The sequence below is a fragment of the Salvia splendens genome, chromosome 3 (genome assembly GCF_004379255.2).
Source record: "Salvia splendens isolate huo1 chromosome 3, SspV2, whole genome shotgun sequence".
NCBI lineage: Eukaryota > Viridiplantae > Streptophyta > Magnoliopsida > Lamiales > Lamiaceae > Salvia > Salvia splendens.
In genome coordinates this window covers 22,424,686-22,443,222 of record NC_056034.1, presented here as the reverse complement: position 1 = coordinate 22,443,222, position 18,537 = coordinate 22,424,686, and the positions used below count along the sequence as shown (strand labels likewise).

Below are 18,537 nucleotides of genomic sequence, written 5' to 3'. Positions count from 1 at the left end.
AAGGTGCGGGTTTTTCGTCACCCAACGATCCAGGTATATTGGGTAGTGGTGATCATTATCTGGCGGTGCTAGGATTACTATTATGTTGAATCGTGTGCAAGGAGATTCTCGTTTGATAACATCCACAAGAGGAGCTCGAAACAAGGTTTTATTATTCGGAACCTAGCTAGTTGGAGTTTGATTACTCTATGAATAATAAATAAGAGTTTCTTGCTAAGTCCACTCTTGAAGATTAAAATATGTTAATTAATTAAGTCCATAGCAGACATTGATTAATTAATGGATGTTTCTATGTTAAGCACGGGAAATGAATTACACACACAAAAGGAAACCCAGAATACTTGTAATTTCGGATTTGGAAAGACAGTGCAATATTACTTCTGTAGTGGCTACTTGTAATATTCCAATATAAGCTTGTATTAAATTGTGGGTTCAATTTAATTAGTAAAAAGCTAATTGGGTGAGGTCATGTCCAAATTCTTCCTTAGATCCCTGACTGGGCCCAATATGTGACTTAATATAAATAGGAGAATAAAGGAGACAGAAAATACACTTTTTCCACATCATAATTTTCGTCCCCCTCATAATAGAGAAAGGACCGAAAATCGCTCTCCTTCCGTGAGCAGATTTCTATCTTCATTATTTAAGTCCTAGTACACTGGTGAGATTTGCCCATACAAATATCAGTCTACAGTCCATGACACCAGTCAGAAGATCCGAGGTCGAGTTCTCAAGATCTTCACGTGGAGAAGACGCAAGCCATCTTCGATTCTTAAGTGAATCAACAAAGATAAATTGGCTAAGTCCGTAGTAAGCATGTTTTAGGAATTGTTTGTGCTAAAGCATGTTTAAAATTCAAGTTATGAGCATGATACATGTGATAATTACGTGAATAGAATTTATCTAAATAATCTGCTAAATAGATCAGTATTATGTGATCCGTTAGAAACACACGCTTCCGCTGCCAACCCCTTCACGTCTGCCGTGCCCTCAACCTCCTGCGAGGCAAACTCTTGTGCGGCGCTGCCCGAACCGCCCTCACTAGACGAGTATTGGCCACCCACCGTGTGCTTCGTGCGCTTCGAGGTCGAGCCCGAGCTGGACCGGACACCGCCGACCCACCTTTCCTCGTCTTTGACGACCTCCCAAACATCGACATATTTGAATTGTTTGGCGGTGTCGTCGTAGTAGACTCGAAAAGCCGACCTCAGAATGTCGGCTCCCGTGGTTCTGCTTTGGTAATGAGCCGCTTCACTCTTGTAGATGGCGCAGAATTTTTTGACCTCTCTGTCGACTCGGTCAAAGTGAGCGCGGAGCATCTTATATGTGCGGCGGCGGGACCCCTTCGGCTTAATCTCGTGGTAGGCCTCGGTGACCTTTTTCCAGAAGCACTTCCGGGGTTGTTGATTCCCGATGATGGGATCGTACGAGACGCTGATCCAGGCGTTGTACACACCATCGTTTTTTTGGGGCTATACGGATGCCGGCCTAGATCCTCCTCCTCCTCCTCGTCCGCCTCCGCCTCCGCCCTGGAGCTTCCACCGCCTCGGACTCCTCCCCCGCCTCGGCCTCCTCCACCGCCTCAGCTTCCTCCTCGGCCTTCTTCCGGAGTGGGTTCAACGGAATAATCCTCCCGAATCTGGGATAATCCCTGCGAATACCTCGGGGTGGAGGGACGGGCGTATGCATCCACATCAAAATGGGGTGGTTGGTACCCCCCGGCGTCGACGAACCGGATCCACCACCCAGGACATTGTACATGCCCTCCAGTCGCCGAATGCGTTGATGTCGAACCCGCCGGAGCCGCCACCGCCAGAGTTTCCGTCGCGGGAAATTTTGTGATGAGAGGTTAGATGAAAATTGGAGAAGAAAAGGAGATGATTTGGGAAGAATAGATGTGTATTTGTGTGTGAAATGAGGATGAATTAGGAGTATTTATAGAGTAAATAAATAAATAAATAAATAAGAAAAAATGGTAATATAACGGTAATATTACCGTTTTTTATTATTTTTTTTATAATTCGGATTTAAAAAAAAATGATTTATTGCGCCAGCGTGACGATGCCCACTCGCGGGTCGGCGAGTGGACGTCACGCATGGCGTCGGAGCGCGCCACGTCGCCCTGGCGCGTGGCGAGACGTCTCGCCATCCGTCACGGCGGGATGGAACGTGTGGCGGGCTGGGGACGAGACGGGGCGCTGCAACGCGTCACGCCGACGTCTCGTCTCTTAGTGACGGATTACGGGCCACCCGCGTGACGCATTGCAGGTGGCCTTATTTACAAGTAATTTTGTGCAACGCCTAAAACAGCCATAATCATACTATTATTCGTATATATTATTGTGCCTATAAAAATGTTGCTTAATTAAGAAACATGATGTTATATGCATGACTTATATCTAGATACTTATATTAAATGAAATTCAATATAGAGCATGCACACGAACATGTAATTTTCATGTTTCCAGAAGAATTGAGAGAGAAAGCGAGAGATGTATATAAACATAGCGGGTACGTTATATTGATAACTTTTGAAGATGCTAACTGATCAACGCAGTGTATTAAAAATGTCATTACGATGACATTAAAATGTCAACACAGAATGCCAACAAATATATTGAAATATCAACAAAATTGTGTGTTGACATTTTTAATACACTGCGTTAATGAGTTACCAGAGTTAACAACTTAAGAAAGTTAGTAATTGATCACTCCCCAAAACATAGTATAGTTATCAAAATTGAACCAAATTAAATTGTATAACTAGAACAAAATTTAATTCACAAAATCTTCTAATCAAAACTCAAAAGGTTAACAAATTGCCGCGTAATAGGAGATAATTTTCAAAAAAACAAAATAAAAAATCGCTAACTGTGGAGTACTATATTAGAGTCGAATATTTATAGGTCCTAGTATTATGGCAATTCATTGTTATAACTTATAATGATGTTATAATTTTTAATTTATATGACACTTATTTTTCCGTTATAATTGTCAAACCTAAAATGTTTCAAAAACTTTCAATTCAGTACAACTATCACGTTTTAAATTATATTAACTAAATTTATTTTTATGGAATTTATTAAAAAAGTTCAATCACATATTTTTAAATAAAGAGATTTGCATTAAAAAAATGTTTGTATGTATTTTGATCTACTGAAAAAAATTAAATTCAATATTATAATGACAAAAATTTAATATATGATGAAATAATTCATTGTTATGAAGAACATTGTTCTCAAATTTTGTAATGCTACAAATGTCAACCTCCTTAATCATCAAGAGATTAATATATTTGCAATGTGATAAGGTATATTGAATATTACCGTAAAGTAAGTCAATGTTAAAATTAAGTGTATTTCAAATTTGCAAAATTATTTATTTTGAAGAAAGAGCAATTTTGGAGAAAAAAGTCTTATCCATACTATAAATATCCTTAATTTTTAGATTTGTGGTATATAACCACTAAGTTCAAAACGTAAATGACTAATCTACCCCTCATTGCCCTAAATATTATCTAATGATAGAGTCTCATTATCCACAAATCCAGTCTTAAAGACCGAACTAGAGACCAAATTTGAGCCATTCATTTTTCTTAATCTTTTAGTTAGGATTAATTTACAATTAATTTAATATTTTATTCAATAAAAACTTTTTTATTTTAATTTTAAATTTTCAAAATTTTTTATTTTTTTATTCAATAAAAACTTGCTTGAGTAAATAATGAACTATATTAACTACATAATGAACTAAATGAACGTATATTATGAAGTAATTTTTCGCATTCATTACATACCGAATTTACTTCAACTGAAAGATAATTATGTCATAACACATTAAGAAGTAATAAACTAATGGAATGAAGTAATAGCATGATTGAATGAAGTAATAAACTAATGGAATGAAGTAATAGCATGACTGGATGAAGTAATAAGTTCATTACTACTACTGGACGTTTAACACAGTTAACATTGTATTTCAATAAAATGTCATATTTACTTCATTACTAACGTTCATTTGGTTCATTATTTATTGAATATAGTTCATTACTACCGCTTAACGTTTAACACTAAAATTTGTTGTATCATTAATGTATTTCAATAACATGTCAAAATTACTTCATAACATACTTCATTTAGTTCATTATTTAGTGAATATAGTTCATTATTTACTCCGGAAAGTTTGTATTAAATAAAAAAAACTTAAAATTTTTTTAAAATTTTTTTAAAAACAAATTAAAAAATTAGAATTTAAAAAAATTAAAAAAACTAAAATTAAAAAAAGTATTTGTTGAATAAAATATTAAATTAATTGTAAATTAATCCTAACCACAAGATTAAGAAAAATGAATGGCTCAAATTTGGTCTCTAGTTCGGTCTTTAAGAAGGGTTCGACATTGATCATAACTCTCTAATGACATTCAAATAATCTAATCTTTTAATGTTCAATTTCTATTATGATGGATCATATTTGATCTTTGTTAACTGATGTACTTATTATTAGCACTAAAAGTCGAAAGCAATTGTATAATGAAATTATACTATATTGATGCACATTATATTAGCACAAAAACATGCGAAGAATGAAATTCCAGGCATATTAATTTCACAACTTAGTTATCGATTAACAACTGCCATCCAATCTCACGAAAAAAAGTGTTACTAGAGCGAGCCACACGATTATTCCCAATTTTGGGGAAAGTAGATTACATACCTTAAGGTCGTCAATCAAAAGCATGTGACTCCGAATAATTCCTAACTCACTTAAAAATGACTATATTGTTAAAAAGTCATCACTCTCAAGTTTATCCTTTTAGGGATATTGACTATAGTGTTATTAATTTTAATCTGGCATATAGATTCTCTCTCGATTCCTCCACATACCATTAAATCATACTCCCTCTTTTCCTTTTGAAGTGGAACATTTCTTATTCTGCACAAAATTTTATACAATTTTGTTTTGTGAGTTAAGTGGAGAGTGAATAAAGTAAGAGAGAGCAGAAGTAGAAAGAGTGATGTATCTATTTTAAGAAATGTGTCATTTAGAGTGGGACACTCCAAAAAGAAAAATGTGTCACTTAGATTGGAACAGAGGAAGTACATTTGTTGTTTGTCAAGCAACTAGAAGCATTATCCCATATAATTGAACAAAGTAAATTATCCGTTTGGATGATAACATTGTTAAATAATTATAAGTATTACATTCAAATCCCTAGAATTCTTACCGTTAGCCTAGAATTCTTACCGTTAGCTACTGATAGACAAGTAGTAAAAACAGTAAACTAAAGTACAGGACATAAATGAATGAGATAAAACTCAATGTTAAATCTTGAAGTCCCCAATCTTCTCTTGCTAGGATCGCAACTTCTATATGGACGCTGGATGCCAAGGAATTTTAGAACTATGGATTGGACTAAGATTGTGGAGCAGGTGATGCACTTTTTATTAACACTAAATAAACCTGCAAGTATACAGAGTATATATAGTATAGCTAAAGGTCAGTACCGGATATCGAACACAGAGAAAACAAACACAAATTGGCTATCCTCTACTAAGCTTCTTTCACTATTTGGAAAACCGAAAGTTTTGGAGATTTTGAAAACTAAAAACAGTTTGAAAGCAAGTAACAACTAATGCAAATAATTAAAGAGGTAAAAGTATGAGAGATAAGAGAATTCCAGGGATGTGCGTTCACAGTTATGGTTATACAAATTCCAACTACAATACCATAGCACAGTTTATATAGTTCGATAGAATGAGTCACATAAGTTTTGCCCATGCGGTACAAGCGTAGATTACTAATACTAGAGTTGTCAATCCTAGATTTGTAACTCCTAAAAGTTCCTAAGACCCTTAAAAAGTCTTCACTCTCAATTAACAGTGCTGTTTTAAGGGAAACTAATTGTAGTGTCTACTAAGTGGATCTAACTCGCCAACCTCCTCTCACGATTATGTAGCAAGTTGTATTAAATCATCACCGAATGTGTCACTCAAACGTGAAGTATTATGGAACAACTTAGGGAAGAAACGAAGTAAAAACAAAACGGATATTAATTAGCAAAACGGAATTGTATAACCAAAGTCATTACTAACACATCCCTAAAATCCTATGAATTTAGTTACACATAATTGAATAAGATAAAAACATAGAATGAAGGGAAAATAAAGTGAACATAAGAACTAAAGTAATAAAACCAAAAGGTTGAATCCTTGTAGCCTTGATCTTCTCTTGATTTCTTCTTCAACCTCTTGCAAAATGAAGAACTCTCTCAATTTTATGCTCTAGAATTATATGTCAAAAAGAAGATACTAATGAAGAGGTTTGAGGGGGTATTTATAGAGGAAGAATCGAGCAGCATGAAATAAGGTAAAAGGTGGCTAAGTTTGGTAAATCTTGGGAAGAAAGTAGGTCAAATTCGTGGGCCGCGTTTTCGCAGCGGGCCACTGCACTTTGGCCAGCGGTCGCTGCACATTGATCCGCAGCCTCTGCCTCTTTGATAGCGGTCGCTACACTTTGTTGCAGCGGTCGGTGTGAATAATCCCATAGCTTCGAAAACTCTTCGAGCGGTCGTTGCGCACTCCCCAGTGGTCGCTGGACGTGTTCTTTTTTTCAGCACAACTTTCTCCGGAGCGGACCGCTACTGGTTTGGCGGTCGCTGGGCACGTTGCAGCGGACCGCTGGGCATCTCGAATGCTCCAGATTTCTAACTTCGACTTTTTCCTAACTTTTTAGGCTCAAATATGCACAAATCTCACAAAATACCAAAATAGAGAAAATATGCAAAATATGGACATGAATTGTGATTTTGACACTGAAAACAGACCAAATAAAGGCCTTAAAATAGTGAAAAATCCGAGCGTATCAGCAGGTGAATTCATTTCCATGATAAATGTTCAGGAGTATTTATAGACTTCGAGGAACTTGCTCTGATTTGGTAACAATTTCCGCTTCGAATTTGATCAAGATGGCTCGCTCACCAATCTTAGTGGACTACTGAGTCGAAGACAGCAGACCATTGGCTGTAGGCTGATCTCTTGGCACGAAACTCGGCCACTGGGCGAGAGGTCTTTGGCCATGCACGTTCCGAAGCATACTGTTGAGGCTTCTTTGTCTTGCTGACCATCTCAAATACCACTGGCTTTGGCTCTGTGGACCGTTAACTTCCTCTAGTGGGTTCGTTTCCTAAATTCGACATTTTTTTACACTTTTTCTATCATTTCTCAACAAATAATATATAAGCCTATGCACAAACGAATTAATCATATAATCACCTAGATAGATTCTTTACTCTGAATTTATTTAATTTGCTAGTCATCCGCTAAAATTCCATCAAAAGCAAAGGGCATCGAAGGCTGTGAAGAGTCCAAATATTTGATATCTTTCTCCTTGAATAAGATCTCAATTCCAACGACGGTTTGATTAGATATCTTACAACTGATTTCCCTTTTTTTTCCGATCCAGTTCCTCCACCACTGCGAACCCCAATTAGATTCAGGCATGCTACACTTTTTAGTTATTGGGAGAACCCAAGTACTCTCTTTCGGATTCAGGAAACAACTCTCAGAGATCTTTTTTCCTTTTGGAAGATACAGGAGCGAAACAATCAACCTATTGATATTGGAAGACCCAACCGATTCTTCCAAGGTATCATTTCTTGTGATATTATTATGGCGAAGGATGAAGAAAAATCCAGAACTCTGATTCAAAATTCTCTAAACTCTTCCCCTCAGGCGGAAGTGCCAAACCATTTGACTCTTCACCCAGTCCAATATAAAGGACTGGTTAATCAAATAATAGATAGTAAATGGGTCGGTTTAAAAATAAATGAATTGCTAGTCGTAGAGTATTATTCTCGTCAAACTTAATTAAACTAAAATAAAATAGGAGAGGTCCAGTGGTGAGTGGAGAAGGGAAGATTGCAGGATGGATTAGGCGTAGATGAAGTAGTCAGTAGCTCCCGTCACAAAACAAAAGTAATTAAATAGAGTACATAATAAATTAATTTTTATAAAAACATAATAATGTAAAAATCAATTGAACTGGTTTATGGTTCCTAGTCGGACCATCCGATATTTCCAATTCAAAACGTCTTAACATGTAGTTTTGATAAAAATGGGTTGGGTAAGACTGCTTACTAGTTTACAGCCGAACCAATTCATCTGATTCCATTTTAAACATTGTTAAATGTTTAGTACATGGAATTGGAGGTGTGGAATTGAAATTGAAGGCTTCAATTCCAAATCTAGTGTTTGGAATTGAATTCCAATTCCAAATCCTCCAATTCCACAATTTGAATTCATATGAAAAGTAGTGGAATTCCAAATATTCAAACTAGGGCTGGCAAATCGTGTGGATTGGGTCATTATCGGGTCAACCTGATAACGACCCAACCCAATAAGGCCTAACCCGAACCCGACCTGTTAAGGAAACTATAAATCCGAACACGAACCCGACCTGCTACCTTCAAATCCGAACACGACCCGCACCCGACACGAACCCGTTATCGACACGATATAATATGGGTTGACACGACACGATAACGACCCGAACCCTATATTAAACGATTAAAACATGATATTACACGATTAAACCTTATTTTTCAACCTAATTTACACGATTAAAATTCATTTTATACTATTTAAACCTAATTTACAAGAAATAAAAAATTAAATTAATATACATATTTTTAAAATAATAATAAAAATAATATTATTATTTCTTAATGGGTTATCTGTATCCGACCCGCACCCAACCCGAAATTATCGGATTCTTAATGGGTCAACCCGATAAGGACACGGACCCAATAAGACTTGACCCCAACCCAATATTTTCGTGCGGATTCGTGTCGGATTATCGTGTCGTGTCAAAAATTGTCAGCCCTAATTCAAACACACACACACGTGTACACACACTACACATGTTTCACACACTACACACATGTCACACACTACACAATTTCACACACTACACACTTCACATTTTTCACACACTACACACATTTCATACACTACACACAATACACACTACACAATTCCAAATATTCACACACTACATACATTTCACATATTTCACACACTACATACATTTCACATATTTCACAAACTACACACACTTCACAAATTTCACACACTACACATAGTTCACACATTTCACACACTTCACAAATTTTACACTCTACACACACCACACATATGAACTGTGTGAAATGTGGGTAGTGTGTGAAGTGTGTGAAGTGTGTGTAGTGTGTGTAATGTGTGTAGTGTGTGAAATGTGTAAAATGTGTGTAGTGTGTGAAATGTGTGTAGTGTATGTAGTGTGTGAAATGTGTGAAGTGTGTGTAGTGTGTGAAATATGAGAAATGTGTGTAGTGTGTGAAATATGTGAAATGTGTGAAGTGTGTGAAATGTGTGAAGTGTGTGTAGTGTGTGAAATATGTGAAATATGAGAAATGTGTGTAGTGTGTGCACTGTGTGTATATTTATCAAATATGTCAATTCAATTTCATATCAATTCTCATTTTACCAAACATATGATTTAGAATTGAATTGAAATTCCTTCCAATTCAATTCTATATAATTCCAATTTATTCCAATTTCGTGTACCAAACGTAGCCTACGGGTAATTGGATTAGATAAAATGGGTTGGGTAAGTAGCAATAATAATTGGACGCGATATTGGCAACATTGAAAATTGAAAAATATAATTAATGTTAAAGTTGGTGGGATAGGGACAACATTTGACTGATAAAATCACAAAATCGAAATATGCTTTCTACCTACTTAATCAAATTCATGAAATAAAATTTCTCAAACAACTTCATTGAAAAAGTAGTACTAATAAAAATAAATAAATCATAAAGTACTAGTATGTATTTACTCGAAAAAATACAAATTTTCTACATCATAAATTGCTCTTTATTATTCAAGAGAGCAAAATATTTTCTATTTTTATGATTTATAATTTCCAATTCAACTTTATTTTTTAAATTATTCCAAAGTATGTGGTACATATATGTTTTAGTAAATTCCTGAATTGATTAAAATTAGAGGGGATCTTGATTAAGTTTTTAAACTAAAAACAAACTAAAAAAAATAAAATCGTGTAAAACATTTTTGTTTGATTTATTTTTAGGTAAGCGGTAAACCTATTATACTCCCTTACGACGCAGTTGCAGTACCGCGTAATTTTGTCCCATTCCACCAACCCACGTACAATTCAACATGCACCGGGTACAACTTGTAAACCGAATAACGTCTGATTTCAATTTACAACTCACCTACCGCGTGAATACAGATCCAAGTACCTCACAACCGTCGATCGAGCTTCTGACCGCCAGCTGGCAGCATCTAAATAGTGTGTAGGTGGGCCGATAGTTTATTTTTTATTCTTTTATTTTTAATTGGCATGTGAGTTTGTCTAGGTGAAGAGCGAGTCCATTGGATCCGGATTTATAAATACCCTTCGCCTTCATTTCAATCCCTCACTTCGCTGCTTCTATCATCCTACTCCATATTGATCGCAGATCTCGGCCTCTTCTTTTGCCAGAAGGTATGCGCAATTACTCATTTTTTCTAATTACTGTGTTAGATTTGCTAATCATGCTCTATTATTGTCGTAGATCTAGTGTTTCGCTCTCATTTTTGTGTCGGCAGTCATTGTTTTTTATGATGAATGTGCTGCAACACCTCTTTGTTTACTGAATCGAAGAATTTCATTAGAAGTGTGATGGCGGAGATAAATATTTGTACTGTATTTTAAGTTAGATTCAGATCTTGTTAGTTATTGAGAAAATGCCCTGATTATAAGATGAGGATCTGTGTTTTTTTCTGAGTCGGTGGTGGATATAATATTTGTACTGAATTGTAAGTTAGATTCAGATCTTGTTAATTATTGAGAGAATGCCGTGATTATAAGATGAGGATCTGTGTTTTTTTTCTATGCACAATTCGATAGTTGTTTATTCATCCAATACTCCACGATAATTTTCAGCGTGACAGTATTTGATCAGAACCTTCTAGATCTGCTGCATCTGCATTTCAAAGTTCTACAATGTTCCTATACATCGATTAGTCTGTGCCGATATCTTTGCAGTTGCATGAAATATATGCGTTGATTCTACTATAGCTACTCTGCTGTTTATCCATGTTGTGATGGTTAACTTTAATTTATTGCACCTTAATAGTTTGTAGGTTAGCGCCGACATATAGTTTTTTGGTTAGCGCCCATATAGTTACTTAACTACCATTTAAATTAATGAATCTTTTGCACATACTACTAGTAGCTAGAACTGACACATCGCTGATTGTGATTTCCAGTTAAGATATGGATACCTTCCTGTTCACCTCAGAGTCTGTCAATGAAGGACACCCCGACAAGCTTTGCGATCAAGTCTCAGATGCCATTCTTGATGCTTGCTTAGAACAGGACCCAGAGAGCAAAGTTGCTTGTGAAACTTGCACGAAAACTAACATGGTCATGGTCTTTGGTGAGATCACAACCAAGGCTACGGTTGACTATGAAAAGATAGTTCGTGATACCTGCAGAGGCATCGGGTTCACATCATCAGATGTTGGCCTTGATGCTGATAACTGCAAGGTCCTTGTCAACATTGAGCAACAGAGCCCTGATATTGCCCAAGGAGTTCACGGTCACCTTACCAAGAAACCTGAAGAGATTGGAGCTGGTGACCAAGGGCACATGTTTGGCTATGCCACTGATGAAACACCAGAGCTGATGCCGCTTACTCACGTCCTTGCGACCAAGCTCGGGGCCAAACTCACTGAAGTGAGGAAGAACAAAACTTGTGCTTGGTTGAGACCGGATGGCAAGACACAAGTTACTGTTGAATACAGAAACGAAGGAGGTGCCATGGTTCCTATTAGAGTTCACACAGTCCTCATCTCTACCCAGCATGATGAGACTGTTACAAATGATCAGATTGCAGCTGACTTGAAAGAGCATGTCATCAAGCCCGTGATTCCTGAACAGTATCTTGATGACAAGACCATCTTCCATCTCAACCCATCTGGCCGGTTCGTGATTGGTGGTCCCCATGGAGATGCTGGTCTTACTGGTAGGAAGATCATTATTGACACCTACGGTGGGTGGGGTGCTCATGGTGGAGGTGCTTTCTCTGGCAAAGATCCGACCAAGGTGGACAGAAGTGGGGCATACATTGTGAGGCAGGCAGCAAAGAGTATTGTGGCATCGGGTCTTGCCCGTAGATGCATTGTGCAAGTGTCGTATGCTATTGGAGTAGCAGAGCCACTGTCTGTGTTTGTTGATACATACAAGACGGGGACGATCCCAGACAAGGATATTCTGACTCTTATCAAGGAGAACTTCGACTTCAGGCCAGGAATGATGGCCATCAACCTAGATTTGCTGAGAGGAGGAAACTTCAGGTACCAGAAGACTGCTGCTTACGGTCACTTTGGCCGTGATGATCCCGACTTCACCTGGGAGACTGTCAAGATCCTCAAGCCTAAAGCTTGAATTACTTGAGCTCGTTGCTGCAGACCAATAACAAGCTTGGCTGGATATATCAAAGACTACGCCTATATTTTTCAGAACTCCTAGATGCAGTATTACTAGTGTTATTTTGTGCGTGTTCGAAATGTGGGAGCCTACTGTATTTTTGAATTCATCTTCGTACTTTCCTTTCCTTTTTTCTATTTACCTACTGTTGTTTTGTGTTAGCAAATGTTACCTCCTATAAACTCCATTTTATGATTTCCTCAGAGATTGAATATTATATTCATTTTATGATTTATCAAGCCTTTTTCCATTCTTATAAACTCCATTTTTCAGTGATTGCAGCATTGTGCTAATTAGGTTCGTTTAGTCAGTTAGGTTCGCCTAAGTCGATTATTGATTAATATCGGCTATAATGGAATAATCAATAAAAATAATTAAATTTATTACTGTTGGTCTATAATAAAAAAAATACTCATCCTATGAGGGCCTACTCATCGTTATCATGACGTTGATGAGCTCTTTCATCTTAGTTACCATATCTCAAATTATCACCGATAAATCAACTCCAATCTACGTAAGAGCATCCTCATCCGTACTCTTGCCAACGAGGACCGATGTGAGCTCAGACCCACTTTTACTCCCTGCTCTTAGGCAGGAGCACAACACTCACATTCGTGCTTTTCTGCAAAGACAAGCTCAAGGGTCCCACCATTCTATTATTCAATTTAAATAAAAACATTTCCACAAAATTAAAATACATTAAAAATATCCGGAATACTATTACAAATTACAAAAAAAATTAAAAAGTACATAATTAAAATCCTAAAAATTAAAAATTACATAATTAAATTCATAAAATTAAAAAAAACCACTACTCGTAGCCGAATTTCGCCAAAATGTGTTTGATTAGGTCTTCTTGTAGCTCAATGTGGGCTCGAGTATCGTGTATTGTGTTCCTTGTTCATAGTATTCTTGTTCTTCGCGCTCCACTTCCGCAATGAGATTCGTGAAATCCATTTGAGAGGGTTTGAGTGAGAGAGGAAGATGTAGATAAGTTGTATGAAAAAATATGAATGAGATATGAATAGGAGATGATTTGATGTGAAAAATGGATGATAAATGTGTGTATTTATAGATGATTTTGGGAATAAAAAAATTTATAAAAAATCAAAAAAATTCCAGAAAAACAGTAAAAAAACGGCCATATTTTTTAGAATCTGAAAATATTTTTATTTTTTATTTTTTCGATTTAAAAAAATGGATTTCCAACGGAAATGCCATTGGCCAATCAGAACGCGCCACGTCAACTGCTTACTGGTACGGACGTGCTCGATGCATCGAGCAGCGCCGCGCCAGCGGCAAGAGCGCAGCGGCGAGCAGGCGGTGCCGCGCCGCTGTCACAGACGGACGGGTGTCCACTCACTGCTGCGGATACTTTAACCGTCGGAGATGTAAGAAATCAGGAGGGTCTCGCTAATAAGTAAATTTTGATCCTCAACAGAGATCAGAGATACACAATAAACTTGGCGGTCTATGCAAATATAGAGATAAACAATAAACTTAGTGGTCTATGTAGATTTGGAGAACCCCAACTAGATTATTCAGCATTTTGAGAAGCCATTGGCACTCTACATTAGGGGCGTGATTGATACATGGGGAAGACCCAGATATAGCCTCTTTTCTCGGATTATTCCTGTGTTTGATATGTATTAAAAACTACATGGCCGACCCGAGTTTATTTATTTGACCCACTTTTTTTAAGGTTTGTTACCGCGTTTTGTGTGATTCGAGTATCCCTCCTCCCCACTGAGATACATTTTTCCCAACTCAACACGAATTAATATTAAATTCAAAATTGTCAAAAGTTATCATTTTTGCCCTTCAATAATGGCAGTAAATACCTAAATTTTAATCAGAATTCATTTCTACACCAACCTCGGTGTTTCAAAATAAATTAGAGGAAGACCCCAAAATAATTCTCCAAACGACGGAGTCGGCCGACCGATCGACTGGAGTTGTTTCAAGGAAAGGGTTTGATTGCATATCACAACAACGATTGTCACATTAGCAGGCATAGGTGCGAACTCCATGGCTGACCAGGTAATTCAAAATCAGGTAATTTAGATCCCCTTCGATTATTTGTAACTCGAATTTTACAGATATGCAAATTCTAGTGTTGTAACTATTTTCGCACCATTAATTTGTCAACAAAGATTTGTAATGGATTACCAAATTATATGTGTCCGCGTTGTGAGTTGAGATTTTTGGTTAGCAGATGTGAAGACACCAGAATTTGTCTTTATAATTTTTGTTGGTGGGTTTGTTAACCACACATTATTAATTTCTGTTTGCTTTACCCCTAGGTTGAACTCATTCGACAAAAGAAATCAACTTTCATGCTTTTGCTTGAAGAGATAATGAGGAATCACCAAATGAATATGTTGATGATACGCACTGTACTCATCTTACTCAAATATAGGAGGGAAAAACGCAAATTGAAACGCAGGAATGCGTTTTCCTTGATTGAGCGCATGCCCGACCAAGTTCGATTCATCAATAGATTGATGAAATTGACTGATCGGGCGTGCTTGGATAACTTGCGGATGGATCGAAACACATTTGGTCGATTGTGTCGTTTGCTGATGGATGCTACTGGCCTTAAGGATGGAAGGTTTGTCACCGTGGAAGAGCAGGTTGCAATGTTCTTGGCTATATTGTCCCATCACAAGAAAACTCGCATTGTGGGCTTCAATTTCACACTTTCATCGCAGACTGTGGGTCGATATTTACACGCGGTGTTGTATGGTGTTCTCAATCTTCATGACAGATTGTTGGTTAAACCCGAGCCAGTTGACGAAAGCTGCACGGACACACGGTGGAAGTGGTTCGAGGTTTTAGTCTCTATTATACCTGTGTATAGTTTCACTCATACACGCATCGATTATGAACTTCAATTTGCTTTTTCTTGATTTGGTTTTAACTCACAGGGCTGTCTTGGGGCCTTAGATGGTACCCACATAAATGTACGTGTCTCAAAATCGGATGCTCCAAGATATCGCAATAGAAAAGGGCAAATATCAACGAACACCCTAGCTGTGTGTGATCGCTACCTTCGCTTTGTTTATGTCCTTCCTGGATGGGAAGGCTCGGCCGGGGGCTCGAGGATATTGCGAGACGCAATAAGTAGGCCACTCGGCCTGAAAGTGCCAAAGGGTAAGCCTATCTTCATCATTTTATGTTTTTATGCAACTCTGTATAGTAGATCGTGCATAGAATATTAACTAAGCTGTGTCCATCATCCAGGACAATATTATCTCTGTGACAATGGTTACGCAAATAGTGAAGGCTTCATAACACCTTACAAAGGGGTTCGTTACCATCTCAAAGAATGGGGTCCCTCATGCCAAGCTCCTCAGACGCCAGTTGAAATATTCAATTTGCGACACACTAAGGCGAGGAACATCATCGAGCGAGCATTTGCAGTCATAAAAATGCAATGGGGAATACTTCGCAGTGCATGTTTCTACCCTATTGACATGCAAACACAACTTATCAATGCTTGCTTCTTGCTCCATAATTTCATTCACGGCGAAATGGAGGTCGACCCTGTTGAGGAGCGTCTAGCTTACGATAGTGCCGACGGCGATGGCAATGGCAATGACAACGACGAGGATGCAGTGATGTACGTAGGGCACATTGAACCGAAAAATGCTTGGACGAAGAAAAGAGATGATATGGCTGCTGCAATGTGGGCCGATTTTCACATATAACTGATGTTATGTAATCTAGACAACAATGGTATTAGTATTTCTATGTTAGCATTGTGTTTTAGATTTGCTTATCTAATATTTTAGAAACATGCCGGATAACTATTTTTAAGTGTTGGCGTTTCGTGAGTCGGGGATGCACCAGATATTTGTTGCTTTTCTTCAGTGATTTATGTCAAAAAATGATGTTATACACCATGCCTGGACTATCTGCCTCTGTGCAAAATGGTGGATGCAATTATGTTTTCAAGTATGTAATACTATATAAGTTGTAACGCCCTAAAAGTGATTAGTGATAATGAAAGAGGATTAAAGTATCATTCTAATCAGGAATATGAATTATAGCGTGGGTAGGATTGAACAAAAGATTGGAATTAAACTAATAGAAGTTATATAAGGAAAAGTAGTAAATTCTTTAAAATAAACTAATTCTAAACTCTCTACACTACAACTGCCGATTTATTTAATCAAGTTCCTTTAGAATTATCAATTTCTCAGCCTAATTAATGTGTGATTATAATTGCATTTAGTTTTCTTGATACCTTGTTACGGACTTAGTTATGAAATATGAAATATGGGTCACCTCTACGACGCATTCAATCGAATAGGAGTAAGCCCAAAATACAAAAGCATAAGGTCTTAATACATAACTCCATCAAAATGAAGCAAGAGTAGTTTGGTTCTGCATAGTCTAGCCACTACAGATCCCATAACATAGCGAGGTTAAAAGGCTACATACATTTGGCCTTTAAGTCAAAATAACATAAGTAGTTTGGATGAGCTCTGAATCTACGTGCGTCGAAGACTTTACATACTTCATATGACACCATCAGTTTCCAGGATAAAAATCACAAAACCAGGGCGAGCTACCTCCGGCATAGCCTTGAAGAGATCAAGTAGCTCAGGTTCTTTGACCAGCTTAGCACATGCATAGAAGTTCTGTTTCAGTGTTAACCCAGGGATGATCGCCATTAGGTCATAGACCTCTGTTCTCTTTGCGCTTAGATCGAAATCATAACCAATCCGTTTGGACAACATTGCCAGTCGGTCATTGGTATCTGCGTGCATACGGTTCATCATGTCCAGGACCCCATCCAGCTGATCATCTGCTCTATGCTTCCTAGTTGCCTTCTTCACTAGTTTAGGAGTGGGGATCGTGTCAACAAACATGCTTTCAGCAACTTGTTCATCACCCGTGGCTGGAATCTCAGTATCTGGTATGACTCCATCCGGGTAGATCTCGTCCAAACTGGGATGGTAATCATTGGCAGGATCATCATTGTTGTTCCCCATTGCAGCTTTCATCTTAAGCACAGATTCACCAGCGCAAGCAGCACGAACTCCAGCAGCACGGTCCTTGCCGAATATTTCTTTCCAGCTCTCCCAATGATGCCAAAACTTGTTTCGCATGTATCACACATTGCTGTCCTTCTGTTAGGTTAAGCAGATGCAAGTAAGATAGAAATGAATAAACCAACAGAGGCAGAACACAACTTATCTTCATTATAAAACAAATCAGTGGAGACATACTAGGCAAAAAATGTATGTAAAGTCACACTAGGGAAAAAATGAAGTTTTACATGCCTGGACTATTTGCGCCCACTGTTCGTCAGTGCATTCAATCTTGTAGTTCCCATTAGAATTGAACCCTATTCCACTTCGGTCAAGGATTGAACACAGAGAGTTGTAGTTCTTCTTCTAAGTGGAAATCTTGGAGCTTATGTGTGGAGTAGCCTTCAGGTCAGTTTTTGGAAAATCCCTTTTCATGGCCTCCTCTATCCGGGTTAGATACCCTCCCTTAAATCCATTGTCAGATTTCCACCCAGAGACGACCAAATCCTTCAAAGCAATGACAAGTGTGGCCTCCTCTGTGTCAGACCAGGATCGTCGAGACCTGTTGTTACTTGCTGACCTATTCCGCCGATAATCACTGCTATCTGGATGTCAACAACAAGCAAAACACAAGCAAAGAACAGTTCACATGTATCACATATACAACCATATTTTTAAACGACTGTAGAACGTAGTCTAACCGTCGGTGCCAGGACTCCCGTCAAAGCCATTGCTCCTGATTTGAGATTCTGTCATAGCTGCAACCAAAACCGGCCCGCTGCATAAAACATATACAAGATGAGCATTATGCAGACCCACTTACTGGTCCAATTTTGGACTAAGAAAAGCCGGTGGAAGATGAAATAAGGAATGCAATAACAAATACATTCACACAGTACATATAAATGATAGAGCATATACAGATCTGAATAAACAATATTGGTTGCCGATTACGTGTGAG

At 37.7% G+C, this 18,537-nt stretch overlaps 2 protein-coding genes across 2 annotated transcripts; both read left to right on the top strand.

Annotated features, from left to right (window-relative positions):
• Positions 1-10,411: 10,411 nt before the first annotated feature.
• Positions 10,412-12,772, top strand: LOC121795484 (S-adenosylmethionine synthase 1). The gene is made up of 2 exons (XM_042194020.1): positions 10,412-10,548; positions 11,316-12,772. The coding sequence occupies exon 2, from the start codon at positions 11,323-11,325 to the stop codon at positions 12,493-12,495; it is 1,173 nt and encodes a 390-aa protein (XP_042049954.1). The 5' UTR covers positions 10,412-10,548; positions 11,316-11,322; the 3' UTR covers positions 12,496-12,772.
• A 2,347-nt stretch (positions 12,773-15,119) lies between these two features.
• Positions 15,120-16,247, top strand: LOC121796750. The gene is made up of 3 exons (XM_042195538.1): positions 15,120-15,368; positions 15,465-15,690; positions 15,781-16,247. The coding sequence occupies exons 1-3, from the start codon at positions 15,120-15,122 to the stop codon at positions 16,245-16,247; spliced, it is 942 nt and encodes a 313-aa protein (XP_042051472.1).
• Positions 16,248-18,537: the final 2,290 nt, after the last annotated feature.

Excerpts from the sequence above, each read along its gene's own strand:
- LOC121795484 (XM_042194020.1), top strand. The coding sequence starts at position 11,323 with ATGGATACCTTCCTGTTCACCTCAGAGTCTGTCAATGAAGGACACCCC.
- LOC121796750 (XM_042195538.1), top strand. The coding sequence starts at position 15,120 with ATGGATGCTACTGGCCTTAAGGATGGAAGGTTTGTCACCGTGGAAGAG. Across the intron at positions 15,369-15,464 it reads CACGGTGGAAGTGGTTCGAG|GGCTGTCTTGGGGCCTTAGA; the intron begins GTTTTAGTCTCT and ends TTTAACTCACAG. Across the intron at positions 15,691-15,780 it reads CGGCCTGAAAGTGCCAAAGG|GACAATATTATCTCTGTGAC; the intron begins GTAAGCCTATCT and ends TCCATCATCCAG.